We start from the raw sequence: 16195 nt of genomic DNA on the forward strand, positions 1-16195 counted from the left end.
AAAACACGAAGGAGCGTAGTGCATTCGTATATTACTAAAAATAGAGTGCGAGGGGAGGGAGGGAGAAGCACAACGGAACTGCAAGGCTGGGGCCAAAGGCAGAGACGCTCTGAGGGCGCCCGGGCGCGGCGATCCGGAGCACGCTCCAGAGGCGATTGCCCGGCTCTCGCGGGCCCTCCCTCGGCTCCGCCCCCGCCCCCATTGCAGACCACTCCCCAGTGATGGCCCCTCCTCATCCACAGGCCCCTCCCCCACTCTGGCCCCGCCCCCACTGCAGACCCTCTTCCCCCTTCGTCACCGCTCCGGCCCTGCTCCCACTACAGGCCCCTCTCCCACGTCGGCCCCGCCTCCGCTACAGACCCCTCCCCCGTGCCTGCTCCTTCCCCACGGCAGACCCCTCCCGAACAAGGGCCCCGCCTTCATTGCAGACTCCTCCCCCGCACCGGCCCCTCCCAATCACAGGCCCCACCCGCGTCGGGCCCACACCCTATCACTAATCCCTCCCCTAGCGGGCCCCACCCCCGACCCCTCCCGGAAGCGCCGGCGGAGTGTCCCCACATGGAGCGGGAGCCGAGCGCCTCCGAGGCCGCCCCTGCGGCGGCCGCGCTCTTCGCCTGGGTACGTGACTCCGCCCCCGGGCCGGGGCCGCTGGGACTGAGGGGGCGCAGAGGCGCCGGGAGCTGGCGGCCTCGGCGTTGGCGTTCCTGGGCTGGGCGGCCAAGGTCCGGGCCAGGCTCTGGGTTGGAGGATCCTGGGCTGGGGGCTGAGGGGGAGAGGGTCGGGAGGGAGGGGCCCTCACGGGTGACTTAGGGGCCTGCTGGCTGGTGGGGTCCGGACTCGAGGGGGCTGCGGCGCAGCGGGAAGCATCTGCCTCCTGGGCAGAGCGTGTGGTTCCGCCAGAGCCCTCAGGCCCGGATAGCGCCGGGAGGGACGGCGTGGAGGGATCGCCCCGTCCCAGAGCCCTGTGGGGCCACCTGTGCTCCTCACCCTCCGGTTGCCCGCAGGATGCCGGCCCCTTCCCAGCCCCACCCCAGCCTGGCGGGATCATCCTTTGACGCGAGGCCTGCGGTGGTGGGCGGTGCACAAGGCGGAGATCCTGCATGTTTGCTGATACTCTTCTGTGACCGGATCTTGCCTGTATTGGGGGCGTGGGAGTCTGCGCGGGTGTTGGTTTGACGGAGGCACTGAGAGACAGGGTCATCTTCTTGTGTCCTGGCTAGGAGAGAGGAGGGTCTCTGCACAGCAGTGTGTTGCAAGCGGCCGACCAGACAGATGCATGGGAATAAGCGGACATAGTGTCTTGTAGTTCTTTACAGCCCATATCACAATTGTAATGAAATGTAGAATTTGTTAATGTCCGTCTCCTTGGCTAGAATATGTGTCATAAGGGTGGGTATTGTGCCAGGCATGTCCCGGTGCCTAGCAAATATTTGTTGACAAATGAATGAATGAGACCCTTTTGTGTGCCTGGCTATGTGTTGGTCTTTTGGGAAAAACACAGAAGTGAAAGGCCCAGCTCTTGAGTTGAGGGAGCGGGATACCACCTATATTACCGTTAAAACGAACATGTATTGACTAGTCGAACAAAGGTGATAATCAGTACCAAGCAGCACTTGTTGAATGTAAGGCAGCAGACTGGTGGAAGGGAGACGGCTGTGTGGCCTGAGGTAGCCTGGCTGTCTGGGTACTCTTTTTGAGGTGGCACTTGAGCTGGGGGTGGATTTGGGGATTGAATGTGTGCCTGGGGTGGCTTTTCCCAGGCGGGAGACTGGGGTCTGCGTCAGATATGGCCTCTTCTAACTGCTTGGAGGCCTGCTGGCCTTCCTGCTGTGTAATATGTGTGGAGAGGTGTATTAGTTTGCCAGTGCTGGGATAGAAAAATACCACAGACTGGGAGGTCTTAAAAAATGGAATTTTATTTCCTTGCAGTTCTGGAGGCCAGAAGTCCAAGAGCAAGGTGGCAGCGGTTTACTTTCTTCTGAAGCCTCTTTCTTTGGCTTGCAGATGGGTACCTTCTTGTGGTGTCCTCATGTGGCTTTTTCTCAATCTGAGAGCATCCCTGTGTCTCTTCTTATATTGAATTTGAGCCCTACCTTTACGACCTCATTTAACCTTAATTATCTCTTAAAAGGCCCGATCTCCAAATATAGCCACATTCTGAGATATTAGAGGCTAAGGCTTCAGCAAATTAATTTTAGGGGAACACAGTTCAGCCCATAACAAGGAAATTTACCTCCTTGGAGTTGTATGTGGGTATCAGCAGACTGCAGTCCTGCTCGTGGGGCAGTCACAGAAATCTCAGGGCTGACGGAGACATCCTGTGCATGTGTACCCCACAGTGTGTACATTTTTCCTTTCATCTTTCCTAGGTAGGGCCTCATCAGACCTTACATTCATTTACTATATAAATATATGTACACCTTCCCTGGGCCAGCACAGTTTCAGGTGCAGGGGACATGGCAGTGAACATAGTTCCTGCCCTCATTGAGTTTGCTTTTTAGTAGGGGAGGTAGACAATAAACAATAAGCAAATGTCATGTCAGGGAGTGCTATGAAGAAAAAAAAAAGCAGAAAAAGGTGGATAAAGTGATGCGGGTACTGTAGATATAGTTAACCTCTTGCCAGGGAAGCTCTGGTCTGAAGTTCACCATGTATCCTTAAGAGACACAGTATAGTATAATGAAAGGAGCGGGGCATATCTGTCTTATTGCCTTCCCAGCTATATGACTACGGAAAGTCACTTAACCTCTCTGAACCTTAGTTTCTTCATCTGTAAAATGGGAGCGATAATGTCCATCTCCTCTGTTATTGTGAGAATTAAAGGCGAATGCCAACCATTGGAGAAGCACTCTGTTTGGCAGCTAATACTGTCCCTGAAGGCCTCTGGGACCTGTGCCCCGTCATGGTTTCTGCTTCCAGCTTGGAGTCCTTGCAGCCCTGTACAAATGTGAAATAGACCATAAGGGGCAGAAGTTTGTATGTACGTATGTATTTTGGGTAGTTATTTTAAATCACTTTTCCTCTTTCAGGTGTCTTAAAAAACAAACATATTTGGAAGTTTTTGCTACTCATATCTAGGAAGAACCAGCCAGGAGTAGATACTTGGAGGAATTATAAAGATTTCTGAAATCTACAGATTCTTCCTGCAGGTCTACAATTCTTTATCTTCAATTTTGCGTACAAAAAACTCCAAAAACCCCAAACTGACCTGACATAATGTTATATATAGTCTTTGCCTGCTTACTGTATTTGTACCTCTTACTGCAGAAATAATACTATTTTGCTTATGGGGTGCTGCTCCTGAACCTTGCAGCAGTGTATCTGATTTATATACGGTATTACTTTTCTGAAGTCTGTACAGTTCTGAATCTGAAATACATCTAGCTGCAAGGGTTTTGGATTAGAGATTCTGGACCTTTATTTCATAATAACAGAGATAGACATATTGCCCACCAAGGGGAAATCTGTTTCCTTACGGGAATCTCACCACGTGAATCTCAGAGTCACACAACACTGTACTTGGAAAGGCCCTTCAAGATCATTGCCAACCTCTTTCACTTTACAATGAAATAACAATGAGGTGCCCTGCTTAAGGGCACAAAGTCCTCAGCTAACTTTTGATTACAGAAGCATTGCCAGTTTTCTCAGTGAGGGCATGAGGAGAAGGGACAAATCCAGTGCGTTTCCCACCCACTTTGTTCCCATTTCCCCTCATTTCTTTTCTTAGCCTCCCTAGAGAATTAGCTTTTCTCAGAAGGAACTCCCATGCTGCCCCCCAAAGATGACACATGTGGGCTGGGGCGTTGGAAGGAGAAGGCGAGGAGTATGTTTGGATAAGTAGTGGTACTAAGGGCTCTTCTCACATGGAAATCGTGGTGTTCTGGGAATGGGGCCACCATCTAAGTATGGGTTGCATATAACAGCCTCTTAAGAATGAGCTTATGAAATCTCATCTGTGAAAGACTCTGAGAGGCATGTCAGGATGAGAAAGATAGGGACAGGTAAATGCACATTGACAGTTGTGGTTCCTGTACGCTTTCATCCTTGCCTTACATTATCCCTAGGGTGCGAATAGCTACGGGCAACTTGGCCTTGGCCATAAGGAAGATGTACTTTTGCCCCAGCAACTGAATGACTTCTGTAAACCTGAGTGTATCAGGAGGATCACAGGAGGAGGGGGCCACTCTGCTGTTGTCACAGGTAACATCTTTCTGGAGTAGACATTTCTTATTTAGACATTTCCCACTAGCAGGTTATGTTGCCATCTTTCAGCTTCTTGTATTTTGCAGAGGAAAACATTCTTGTGAAAGAGCCAAGTTACCGTTAGAGAATTCTAGATTTTTAGAGCTGAAAGGCCTTCAGAGATCTAGGCTCCCCGCCCCCATTTATACAAATGAGGCTCAGAGAGGAAAACCAGTTGCTTACGGTTACAAGACACATTAGTGGCAGAGTTGGCAACATATTTTACACTTTATATTATATATTGCTATTTAACTTTCACTTGTGAGGTAGAAGTCTTTGCAATTAGATTGAATATTCCTTGAGAGCAAGAACTTTGTGTTTTCCTTAATTTCCTTTGCAGAACCTATGATAGTACTTAACGTGTACTACAGGTACCCTGATATTGCAAAGAAGGGCATATTGCATCCCAGTTAAGAACGTGAGTTCTGGGGGGGCTCCTGGGTGGCTCAGTCGGTTAAGTGGCTGCCTTCATCTCAGATCGTGTTCCCAGAGTCTCGGGATCAAGCCCCACGTCAGGCTCCCTGTTCAGCGGGGAGCCTGCTTCTCCCTCTGCTTCTCACTCTCTCACATAAATAAATAAAATCTTAAAAAAAAGTGAGTTCTGGAATCAACTGCCTGGGTTCAAATCCTGGTTCTATTATTAGCCATGTGTCCTTGAGCATATTAATTCCTCTGTGCCATTTTCCCCTTTGCTACATGGGGGTAATAAGGCTGGATGAGGAGAATCAGTGAATGACAGGGCTGCATTATGACTTTCATGGGTCCTTGGCACTTTTGCCTTTGTGGACCCTTTCCTCCATAAAGAAATATTAAGAATTCTATTTTACAACCTCATTGATATAAAGATTAGTCTAATCCAGGCTAGATTTAACATTGCATATTCATTATTATTGCATTTATTTTTTTCTTATTTTAAAAGAATGTAAAATTAGGGGCACCTGGGTGGCTCAGTGGGTTAAGCGTCTGCCTTTGGTTTGGGTCATGATCTCAGGGTCCTGGGATTGAACCCACATCGGGCTCCCTGCTCAGCGGTCCCTCTGCCGCCCCCCCCCCCGCTTGTGCTCTCTCGCTCTCTCTCTGTGAAATAAATAAGATCTTAAAAAATATATATATAAAATTAAAACATTTTTGTGGGCCTCTAAAAGTATTGTAGGCCCTAGGCCCTCTGCCTAAAGGATAAATCGGCCAAAGATAAAGCTCGTATCATAATACGTGGCATGTTCTAAGTTCTAAATGAATGTTGGCTTTTCTTGTTCTAGTAGATGCTCAATTAGGTGATTGGCCACTGCTCTAGGACTTGGAGTATCCCACGTAGGTACTAGATTTGAACGCCTTGGCCCTATGCCATTTAGGCCAGTGCACATTAACCTATGTGGCTTATTATGCGCGTGGGAAAAGAGTTGCTGGGTTTGTGACTGCAACTAATTAGTGAGATCCTTTTTCTCACTTTGACAGTTGTAATTTCCCCTGTGTACGCTATCACCAAAGCCTTTTCCTTTTTGCAGATGGTGGAGGCCTTTTTGTTTGTGGCCTGAACAAAGACGGGCAACTGGGGCTTGGTCACACAGAAGATGTTCTGTATTTTACTGCCTGCCCGTCCCTCCTTGGCTGTCCCATCCAACAGGTGGCCTGTGGCTGGGATTTTACCATTATTCTCACAGGTGAGTTCACTTTTGGGTAAGTCTTTATCACCACAAAGGCAGTGGGTGAGAAGAGCTTGGTGGTGGTGATCCCAATTAAGTGAAATCCTCTATATGTGTAAACACACATACAAATTTCTCTCTGGTTGTTGAGGAAGGTTGTGGGTGCCTTTTGCAAGAGGAGTTTGAACAGCAAAATTTTGGGATAGAAAATTATTTGCCAGAAACTGGGGGATGGACTAGATTAACTTTGGTGGCTACTTCCTGTCCCAGAAATTCATGATAGCTGTTTGTCTGGGCTAGCTGGCCAGTCGTGCTGACTAAGGGCTACTCATGGGGGAATGTGGTGGGGAAGCATGAGGAAATCAGAGGTCACACAACAGTGGTAACAGCTTTTTCCCCAGTGAAGGATTTAAAAAAAAAAATTAAATATGGTTGGGCGGAATTGTTTAGTCTCTGCAAAGCCAGATAGCAGAATAGGATGTAGAGGGACATGGCCAAAGGGTTAATAGGATAATGCTCTTGGGAGCAGCTAGCAATAGTTACTTCTTTTTCCCTGGAAGTAGTTTTGCCCCATCTAGCTTGTCATTCTGGATGGAAAAGACCATCTAGAGTTTCTGATTAGATTCCCTCGTTGACAGTCCTCTGGAAAGGGCATCTTCTGACCATACCCTCTCCCGCCCCCTCACCCTTGTGGATTCTCATGAGCATAGCTCAGATCCCAGGCTTTTAGCACATGGCTTCGATTATTGTTCCCTGCCTATCCCTGTTGTTGCCTTGTCTTTTATTCTCCACATTCCGCATACTTTTCTTTCTAGAAATATCACGCAGAACATTGTTCTCTGGTACAGCCCCTTTTGTCTCTCTGATGAACTCTTAACCCCTTCTTTAAAACCCTGCTCAGGCATCACCATCTCTTCTGCAGAGGGGTTCTGTAATGTGTGCTGAATTTAGTAGTAATAACTCTAAATAATAGCTATCATTTCTGAAGTGCTTTTCGTGGACTGTGTTGGGGTTATGAGATGTCAGTGGATAACACTCTGTTTCCTGCTCACTTGTGGAACCAGTTGTGAGAAAGGAGGAGAGCAGCCAGATAGCTGGAGATCACACTGTTGGCTTTTCACTGATAAAGGCTAAGTTGGAGGACGGGGTTGATGGTCAGGCCAAGGGGTTCTGTAACACTCCTCTGAGCCCAACTTATTCTGCAAACACTAGGTTATCTGTGTAGGGGAAGCACTTACTCTGCATCAGTCCAGAATACCTGAGAGGAAGGTACCAAGCCACACATGTCATGTTCCTTCTCCCAAATCCATCAGTTGGTTAGGTTATCCCTTTTCCCCTGGGAGGCAGTGAGCATGGGGAGGAGCAGGGAGAGAGGCCTGGGGTGTTAAAATAATGAAAATTGTGATGCATGGAAATGAGAAAAGTGGGGAGTAAGTATCCTCCCATCCCAGCACCAGGCAGCGGGCTAATGTTCTACACAGATAAGCTGCCATTAATTAGGTAGTGTGATGGAGAATCTGTGAAACTAGCCCAGTGCCTTGTGTTTTTATTCCTAGAGGAACAATAAAAGCAGGGACTGTGGTTTGAATGTGCTGAATCACAGGCCCCACTTCCTCCTCTCATTCCCTTTGCTCTTCCCATCCTTCAGCATTTACCCACTGGTTACAGATATCTTACTTCTTAGATTATGGTTTAAGTATTTGAATTTTGCAGAGAGTGGTCAAGTTCTATCATGTGGATCCAACTCCTTTGGCCAGCTGGGGGTTCCTCATGGCCCTCGAAGATGTGTGGTTCCCCAGGCCATGGAGGTAAGGATAGCACCCAATATGTAGCTGACCCCCGTCCTGTTAAAGCGTTTCCCTGCCCCAGACTCAGAGACTGGCTGGGTCCCTGAAAACCCAGGGGCTAGTCAGAATTTAAGTTGGAAAACCTAGGTTCTCCCGGGAAAAAGTAGGTCGGGGGTGGGTGATGGAGGTTGTGAGTGAAAATCCTCTGTTAGTCCTCATACACGTTATAAATTTTTGTGAAATAAAACAATGAAAGTAATATATGTCACAAAGACATTAATTACATTTTACAATTCTAAAATTAGTAATAATGGGAACTAGGTTAGAAACAGGTCCAGATAGAAGTGACTTAGCTAAAGACACTAAGCTCAGCAAATGGTAGATCAGTAGTGCCCAATAAAAATGTGATGTGAATCGCATATGTAATTTAGGATTTTTTAGTAGCATCATTTTTAAGAGTAAAGAGAAAAATATGAAATTAATTTTTAAAATAACAGGTTTCTTGAGATGTAGTTCACATGCCATAGAATTTACCCTTTAAAAATGTATAATTCAGTGGTTTTTCGTATATCACAGAGATGTGCAGCCGTCAGCATTATCTAATTTGAGAACATTCTCATCACCAGGAAAGAAACTGTGTACCCGATGGCAATTACTTCCCCTTCTGCCCTCCCCCAACCCCTGGCCACCACTCATCTGTCTCTGTGGATCTGCCTATTCTGGGCATTTCACATAAATGGAATCATAGAATATGTGGCTTTTTGTGTCTGGCTTCTCTCATGTCACATGATGTTTTTAAGTTTCACTCATATTGTGTGTAGGTGAAATTAATTTTAATAACTTTTAAGTTAACCCAATGTATTCAAACTAGTATTATTTCATTATATGTGTCACTAATGTTAACATTTCCTAATGAGATGCTTTATGTTGTCTGTTTCATACAAGTTAATCTCTGGTGTACATTTTGTATTCAGAGTGTGTCTCAGTTTAGCCTAGTTATGTCTAGTCACATATCGGTTACTTGGTAGCTGCATGTAGCTAGTGGCTTCTTCCTAGACAGGACTCCTGGCCCTAGTTCAGAGCTCTTTCCACTGCATCCATACTTAAAATGTACACATTTTTGTGAAGTTGGTATGTAAGTGGTCACAATAGGACTGTGGAATTTTATTTTATTTTATTTTTTTAATGATTTATTTATTTGAGAGAGACACACACAGACAGAGAGCGTGTGTGTGGTGGGGGAGGGGAACAGGGAGAGGGAGAGAAGCAGGCTCTGTGCTCAGCATGGGACTCGATCCCACGACCCTGAGATCATGACCTGAGCTGAAACCAAGTGTCAGTTGCTCAACTCACTGAGCCACCCAGGTGCCCAGGGACTATGGAATTTTAAAAGAAATATCCTGGGATCTAAAATGAGTTTCCCACCACCTCAGCTGCTCACATCTAGCTAATTTTCTTGAACTCTGACTCAGAGTAGGAGATCTGTTTTCATTGGAGAGAACTTGGTCATATTGCTGAATTACAGTTGCTGGTCTTTGGGATATTATTTGAGGTCATGATCTCCACAGTGTTTTAGAGTGTTCAGGCTGCTGTCACAAGAATTCTATATACTGGGTGGCTTCAACAACAAACATTTATTTTTCACACTTCCGGAGGCTGGAAAGTCCAAGATCAGGGCGTCGGCAGAATTGGTGTCTGGTGAGGACCTGCTTCCTTGTTCATAGACACTCATTTTGCTGGACAAAGGAGCTCTCTAGGGCCTCTTTTATAAGGGCATTAATCCCATTCATAAGGGCTCCATTCTCATGACCTAATCACCTCCAGAAGACCGCATTTCCAAATACTATCACATTGGGTAATAGGTTTCAGTATATGAATTTCAGGGGAAAACAAACATTCAGTCTGTAGCACATGGTATGCAGAGAAATCTAGACTCTGCAGTCCCTGTCGTAGGAAGTGTTACAGTTGCCAATTACAAATAGATGGCCTTTTAAGAACCTACATAAGTTCTAATTAATTTAGCTTAGGTCACATGATTAAAGAAGACAGAAGGGAACAATGGTTAAAATATGTTGGATGACAGAATCAGGAGGTGACAACATTTGTCAGGCTGTATCCTCTTGAACAACGGGAGGAATGTGCCAAAGTGAAATATAAGAGAAATTCATTCATATATTAAATAGCAGCTGTTGTGTGTAGGCACTGTGTTTAGGGCCGTGGGGACAAAGGTGAGTATGACCCAATCTTAGCATTTGCGGGTCTTAGAGTTTAGTGGTCCAGGGTAGATATAGAAACATCTAAATGCATTACCTTGTTAAAACTATGGTGGATGCAGGTATAGCCTCAAAGGAGGGAATACTTAACTCTTTCTAGGGAGAGGGAGGTGGAGTGAGGACAGGCTTATGCTGAGTCTTGAAAGTTGAGTAGAAGTTTACATGGCTTGAGATAAGATGCACAGAGTAGCTATAAAAGAAGAGCGTTCCACACAGAAGGAACTATAAGCAAAGGTGTAGAAGCACAAAATATCAGGGTTTGAGACACTGCAAGCAGTTTAGTATGATTGGAACATAAGGAAGTGGTAGAAGTGCCCATGGGGAGGGGACCATCAGGGAGGTAGTATATGGCAAGTGGTTAGAACAGTGTGTTGGGCGGGGCCAGAAGGGATAGTGTGGAGGGTGGAGTGAAGAGTGCATGCTCTCTCTCTCTCTCTCTCAAAAAAAAAAAAAAAACAAAACTAGCAACTTTAAACAACAAGCATTTACTATCTAAGTTTCTTTTTTTTTTTAAGATTTTATTTATTTTATTTGAGAGAGAGAATGAGATAGAGAGCATGAGGGGGGGAGAGTCAGAGGGAGAAGCAGACTCCCTGCTGAGCAGGGGGCCCGATGCGGGTCGCGATCCCAGGACTCCAGGATCATGATCTGAGCCGAAGGCAGCCGCTCAACCAACTGAGCCACCCAGGTGCCCTACTATCTCAGTTTCTGAGGGTCAGGGATCTTGGAACAACTTAGCTGGTCTCATGAGGTTATGGTCAAGATGTTAGCTAGGGCTGCAGGCTGTCTGCTGACGGCTCTGGGCTGGGCTGGCAGACCCGCTGCCATGCTCTCTCACCTGGCAGTTGGCTTTAGTTTCTTGCCACGTGGGCGTTTCTGTGGGATTGTGCAGGCATGGCATCTGGCTTCCCCCAAGAGAGATTCGAGAGTGAGGCCAAGCAGGAAGGCTCAGTGCCTTTTATCACCTTGTCTCTAGGCTGCTCATCACTTCTTTATCCTGGTCACTAGAAACAAGTCACCAAGTCCAGCCCACATTCAGCCAGAGGGGAATTAGGCTCCACAACTTGAAGGGATGGGTTTCAAAGAATTTGAGGACTTGGTTTTAAAGCCACCACAAGACATCTTAGAGAGGACACACAACTGTCTTCACATATTTGGAAAGCATTGTGAGAGGCTAGAGGCAGCTAAGGAGGTAAATGGAATGGTGGAAACACGGAGCAGGCACCCGGGGATAGTGAGCCCATGTCACTGGAAGCAGCTGCTTGGGAGGGGTAGGATGATGATTTCCTGGGGTGTTGTGGAGGGGTTCTGGCATTGGATGGGGTTTGGACTAGATCAGAGGCCATCCAGCTAGAACCTGGGTAAATGAAGTGTTGCTGGAACACAGCCATGCCCATTCATTCATGTATTGCCTGGGGCTGCTTTTATGTTACGTTGGCAGAGCAGAGACTATGACACAAACCATGTAGCCTGCAAAGTCTAAAATAGTTCCTCTCTGGTCTTTATAGAAGACATTTGCCAACCCCTGGACTGGATGAAGGTCCCTTGCAGCCCTGAGACACATTGTGATACATTTATTTTTAAAAGATTTTTTTCCTTTTCAGGATACATAGAGAGGTATTTAGGGATGGAAATGTTGGAGGTTGGGGACTCTAAACCAGTCAGACATGTAATGAGGGCCATGCTGCATTGTATCAGGGCATAAAGTACATAACATCTTGCAGATGGGTGATTCTAAGATCTCAGTCCTTTTCTTTCTTTTGACAGCTCCTGAGAGAGAAGGTTGTTTGCATTGCTGCTGGACTGAGGCATGCTTTAGCTGCTACAGGTGATCATCTTGCTTTTATTTTCAAAATGGGCTCATAATAAAGAGAAACAGAGCTTTAGAGGAAAAAAACTAAGGAGTAATTCAAAGTGTCCTGCTGTGCTGCATTTCTGATTAGAAGGGGGAGACACAAGGCCAAAGTCATGTGGGAAACCTTCAGCAGGTGGGGAGGAAGGAAATGAAGTTTTCTAGTTCCTTATTATGTTCTAGGCATAGTGCTAGATTCTCTTGATTTAATCCATACCTTATTTCATCCTTACAACCTTGCCATGATGCAAGTTACATGTGAAGAAACTGAGGTGCATAGACTCGAGTGCTTGTCTAAGTTTGCGCAGGGGATAAGGTGGTCAAAGGCAGAGCTGGGAACAGAGTCTGGAATGACCTCCTTTCCAAGGCCCACATTTTTTACTGTGAACTACACTGCTTTCCTAGTGGGTTTTAACATTTATTAACGTCAAAGCTTCCAATGAGCTCGTCTCCTGTACCATGAGAGAGTGGTGGTGGACCTCAGGCTGACAGTGTGTGTGAGGGTGACGGTGGCAGGTGGAGAGAGGTGGTGGCCTGCAGAAGAACGGTGAGCCTTTCTCCTCTCCCTGGGTCATTTTTCTGCTCCCACTCTCACGAGGTGAAGGGCAGGCCTAACTGGCTGTGGCAGCTCAGGCTCAAGCGTTGATGAGTCCAGTCGCGGCCCGGGGAGGCCGGAGGGGGCGAGGAAGGGTCCAGTGCAGCTCGGTACTGATGGTCGCCTGGGGCTTAATGTTGCGCATGTAGGAAACAAGTTTTGAGATAATTGCAGATTCACATGCAGTTGCAAGAAATAAAATAGATCTCATGCACTCTCTTCCCAGTTTCTCCCAGCGGTGACATTTTGTGAAACTGTAGCTCAGCAGCCCGGCCGGTCTTGCTACGGTCAGGATACGAACAGCTCCGTCACCATAACCGTCCCGCCTGTGGCCTTTTCCTAGCACTCACTTTTATACACCCTTGTAGGTACCTTTTATACATTCACTTCCTACCTGCCCCCACCCCTTCTTAGCTCCTGGCAGCTGCTCTTCTGTTCCCCAACAGTAATGTCGCTTCAAGGACGTTATATAATGGTATCATACAGTATGTAGCCTTTTGCGGTTGACTGTTTTTGCTCAGCAGGATTCCCTGGAGAGTCATCCAAGGTGTGTGTATCAATAATTTGTTCCTTTTTATTGCTGAGTAGTAGCAGTCCCTGGTATAGATGTACCACTGAATTAGTCATCTCAGGCTGCCGTAACGAAATATCACAGACTGGATGGCTTAAACAGTTCCTTACAGTTACAGAGGCTAGAAGTCCCAGATCAAGAGGCCAGGAGGATTGCTCTCCGGTGAGGCGTCTCTTTCTGACTTGTAGATGGCTGCCTTCTTGCCGTGTCCTTATAGGGCCTTTGCTCTGTGCACTCATGGAGAGAGGGAGGCATCTGGTATCTCTTCTTTTTATAAGGATACCAGTTCTGTCAGTTGAAGGCCTCACTCTTATGACCCATTTAACCTTTATTAGTTCCTTACAGGCCTCTCTCCAAATACAGTCACACCTGAGTTTAGGGCGTCAACATAAGAATTTTTGGGGGCACAGTTCAGCCCACAACAACGCAGTTTGTTTAACCAGTCACCCATTGAGGGACATCTGGTTGTTTCCAGGTTTTGGCTATTAAGAATAAAGCAATAAACATTTGTGGACAAGTTTTTATGCAGACATAAATTTTCATTTCTCTGGGATAAACGCCCAGGAGTGTGATTGCTGAGTTGTATGCTAGTGATTACATTTTTATAAGCTGCTTCTCTTTTTAGAAATTAGCAGGACTGGAGAATTGCCTATTTTTGGTTTAATTCCCCCTTTCCTACCAACTTCTGTAATTGCTAGTCTTATGTGTACATTTCTGTCCAGTTACAAAGCAGCAGTTTCCATTATGCATTTGATGGACTTTTAAAAAAAATTTTATATTATGTTATGTTAATCACCATACATTACATCATTAGTTTTTGATGCAGTGTTCCATGATTCATTGTTTGTGTATAACACCCAGTGCTCCATGCAGAACGTGCCCTCTTTAATACCCATCACCAGGCTAACCCATCCCCCCACCCCCCTCCCCTCTAGAACTCTCAGTTTGTTTCTCAGAGTCCATCGTCTCTTATGGGTTCGTCTCCCCCTCCGATTTCCCCTCCTTCATTTTTCCCTTCCTACTATCTTCTTTTTTAACATATAATGTATTATTTGTTTCAGGGGTACAGGTCTGTGATTCGTCAGTCTTACACAGTTCACAGCGCTCACCATAGCCCATACCCTCCCCAATGTCTGTCACCCATCCCCCCCACCCCCCTTCACTCCAGCAACCCTCAGTTGCGTTTGATGAACTTAATTGTAAGTCCTCCTCACTCCCATTTAATCTGTAAATATTTCTGCAGGCATCTCTGAAAGATAAGGACTCTTTCTGAAACCATTACCAAAATACCATCATCATACCTACAAAACACTAACAATAAATCTGCAATTCGATCAAGTATCCAGTCAGTGTTTAAATTTTCTTGACTGTCTCCAAAATATTTTTTTTAACAGTTTGTTTGAGTCAGGATCCCAATGATGTCTAGGCTGCAAGTGGTGGATATGAGTGTCATGTCTCTCCTTTTAAAAATACTTATTTATTTACTCCTTGTAATTTTTTGTGATAAAATGTGCATGACAGAATTTACCATCTTAACCATTTTTACGTGTACAGTCCATTCATGTTATTGTGCAACCATTACCACCATCCATCTCCAGAACTCCTTTCATCTTGTGGAACCACAAACAATAACTTCCCCTCCCCCCAGCCCCTGGCAACTGCCATTCTTCTTTCTGGCTCTGTGATTTCGACCACTCACACAGGTACCTTCTGTGAGTGGAATTGTACAGTATTTGTCCTTTTGTGGCTTATTTCACTTAGCATAGTGTCCTCAGGGTCTATCCATGTTGTAGCGTGTGTCAGAATTTTCTCCCTCTTTAAGGCTGACTATTTCATTGTGTGGATAGACCACATTTTGCTTATCCGTTCACCTGTTGATAGACACTTGGGTTGCCGCCGTGTGTCAGCTATTGTGAATAAGGCTGCCATGAACATGGGTGTACAAATATCACTTCCAGGTCCTGCTTTCAGTTTTGTAAGATATATACCCAGAAGTAGAACTGTTGGATCATATAGTAATTCTATTTTAATTTTTTGAGGGACTGCCATGCTGTTTTCCCCAAGGGCCGTACCACTTACATTTCTGCCAGTAGTGCACAAGGGTTCCAAATAACTCTGCATCCTTGCCAACATTTGTTATTTTCTGTTTTTTTTTTTTAACGGTAGCCATCCTAATGAGTATGAAGTAGTATCTCATTGTGGGTTTGTTTTGCATTTCTCTAATAATTAGTGATATTGATCCTCTTTCACATGTGCCTGTTGATCATCTGTATGTTTTCTTTCTTTCTTTTTTTTTTTTAAAGATTTTATTTATGCATTTGAGACACAGAGATACAGAGAGAGAGAGTATGAGCAGGGAAGAGAGGCAGAGGGAAAGGGAGAAGCAGGCTCCCTGCTCAGCAGGGAGCCCGAGGTGGGGCTCAATCCCAGGATCCGGGGATCATGACCTGAGCCCAAGGCAGACGCTTAACCATCTGAACCACCCAGGCGCCCTCATCTGTATGTTTTCTTTAGAGAAATGTCTCTTCAAATCCTTTGCTCATTTTTGAATCAGGTTTTTTTTTGAGTTGTTGAGTTTTAGGAGTTCGCTATATATTTTGAATATTAATCCCTTATCAGATATCACAAGATTCTTTTAATCTATAAATTGTTTTTCCTCACTTTTTCTCCCCCTTGCAATTTATTTGTGGAAGAGATGGTAAGTTTTGTTTTATTTCAGCACTGTGTTTTGCTAGTCGTCATCACTTCTATTTCACAAAGTGGGCTGGTCTGTTTACAGCCTAAAGGACGTGGGTTACAGGATGCTTCTGGAGGAGTGACTGTAGTTTAAATATATGAAAAGTTACCTCTGCATTTACATGAGGTTCAGAACATGGGCACATGAACTAGATTCAGTGGATAGGGAAATAAAAGGCCATTCCCCTGAAGGAGTGGCTATTAAGCTATCTTGCAGTCATAAATATGTATTTATTTGGTAATTAGGAATCACTGTATTTATCTTGGTGTAGTAGAAAAAACACTGCATTAGGCGTTACGAGAGCTGAGTCCTAGTATTTTCTCTGCTACTAGCTCCCTGTATGACCTTGGGCACATCACATTGTCTTTTCAAGCCCTCAGTTTGCTCATCTACTAAATGTGAGGAATGGACTTGATAATCTTCCAGGTTCTTTCCTGCTGGGTCAGGAGTTTGAGTTGTCCTTCCAGGTTAGTCATGAACAAGGTGTCGTTTCAG

At 45.6% G+C, this 16195-nt stretch overlaps 1 protein-coding gene across 8 annotated transcripts in view; it reads left to right on the top strand.

The window, feature by feature from the left end:
• Window positions 1–533: 533 nt before the first annotated feature.
• SERGEF (secretion regulating guanine nucleotide exchange factor) overlaps window positions 534–16195 on the top strand; it is a 216591-nt gene continuing 200929 nt past the window's right edge. For all 8 annotated transcript variants that reach the window (XM_028116952.2, XM_028116953.2, XM_028116954.2 and 5 more), the window contains exons 1-5: window positions 534–618; window positions 4065–4200; window positions 5748–5903; window positions 7599–7693; window positions 11713–11773. In XM_028116952.2, the coding sequence (XP_027972753.1) occupies window positions 559–618; window positions 4065–4200; window positions 5748–5903; window positions 7599–7693; window positions 11713–11773 (508 nt within the window). In that variant the 5' untranslated portion in view covers window positions 534–558. The remainder of the gene's footprint in view (window positions 619–4064; window positions 4201–5747; window positions 5904–7598; window positions 7694–11712; window positions 11774–16195) is intronic.

The sequence above is a fragment of the Eumetopias jubatus genome, unplaced genomic scaffold (genome assembly GCF_037043125.1).
Source record: "Eumetopias jubatus isolate StellerSeaLion01/CBP00866 unplaced genomic scaffold, mEumJub1_p1.0 scaffold_13, whole genome shotgun sequence".
In the NCBI taxonomy this organism is placed as follows: domain Eukaryota; kingdom Metazoa; phylum Chordata; class Mammalia; order Carnivora; family Otariidae; genus Eumetopias; species Eumetopias jubatus.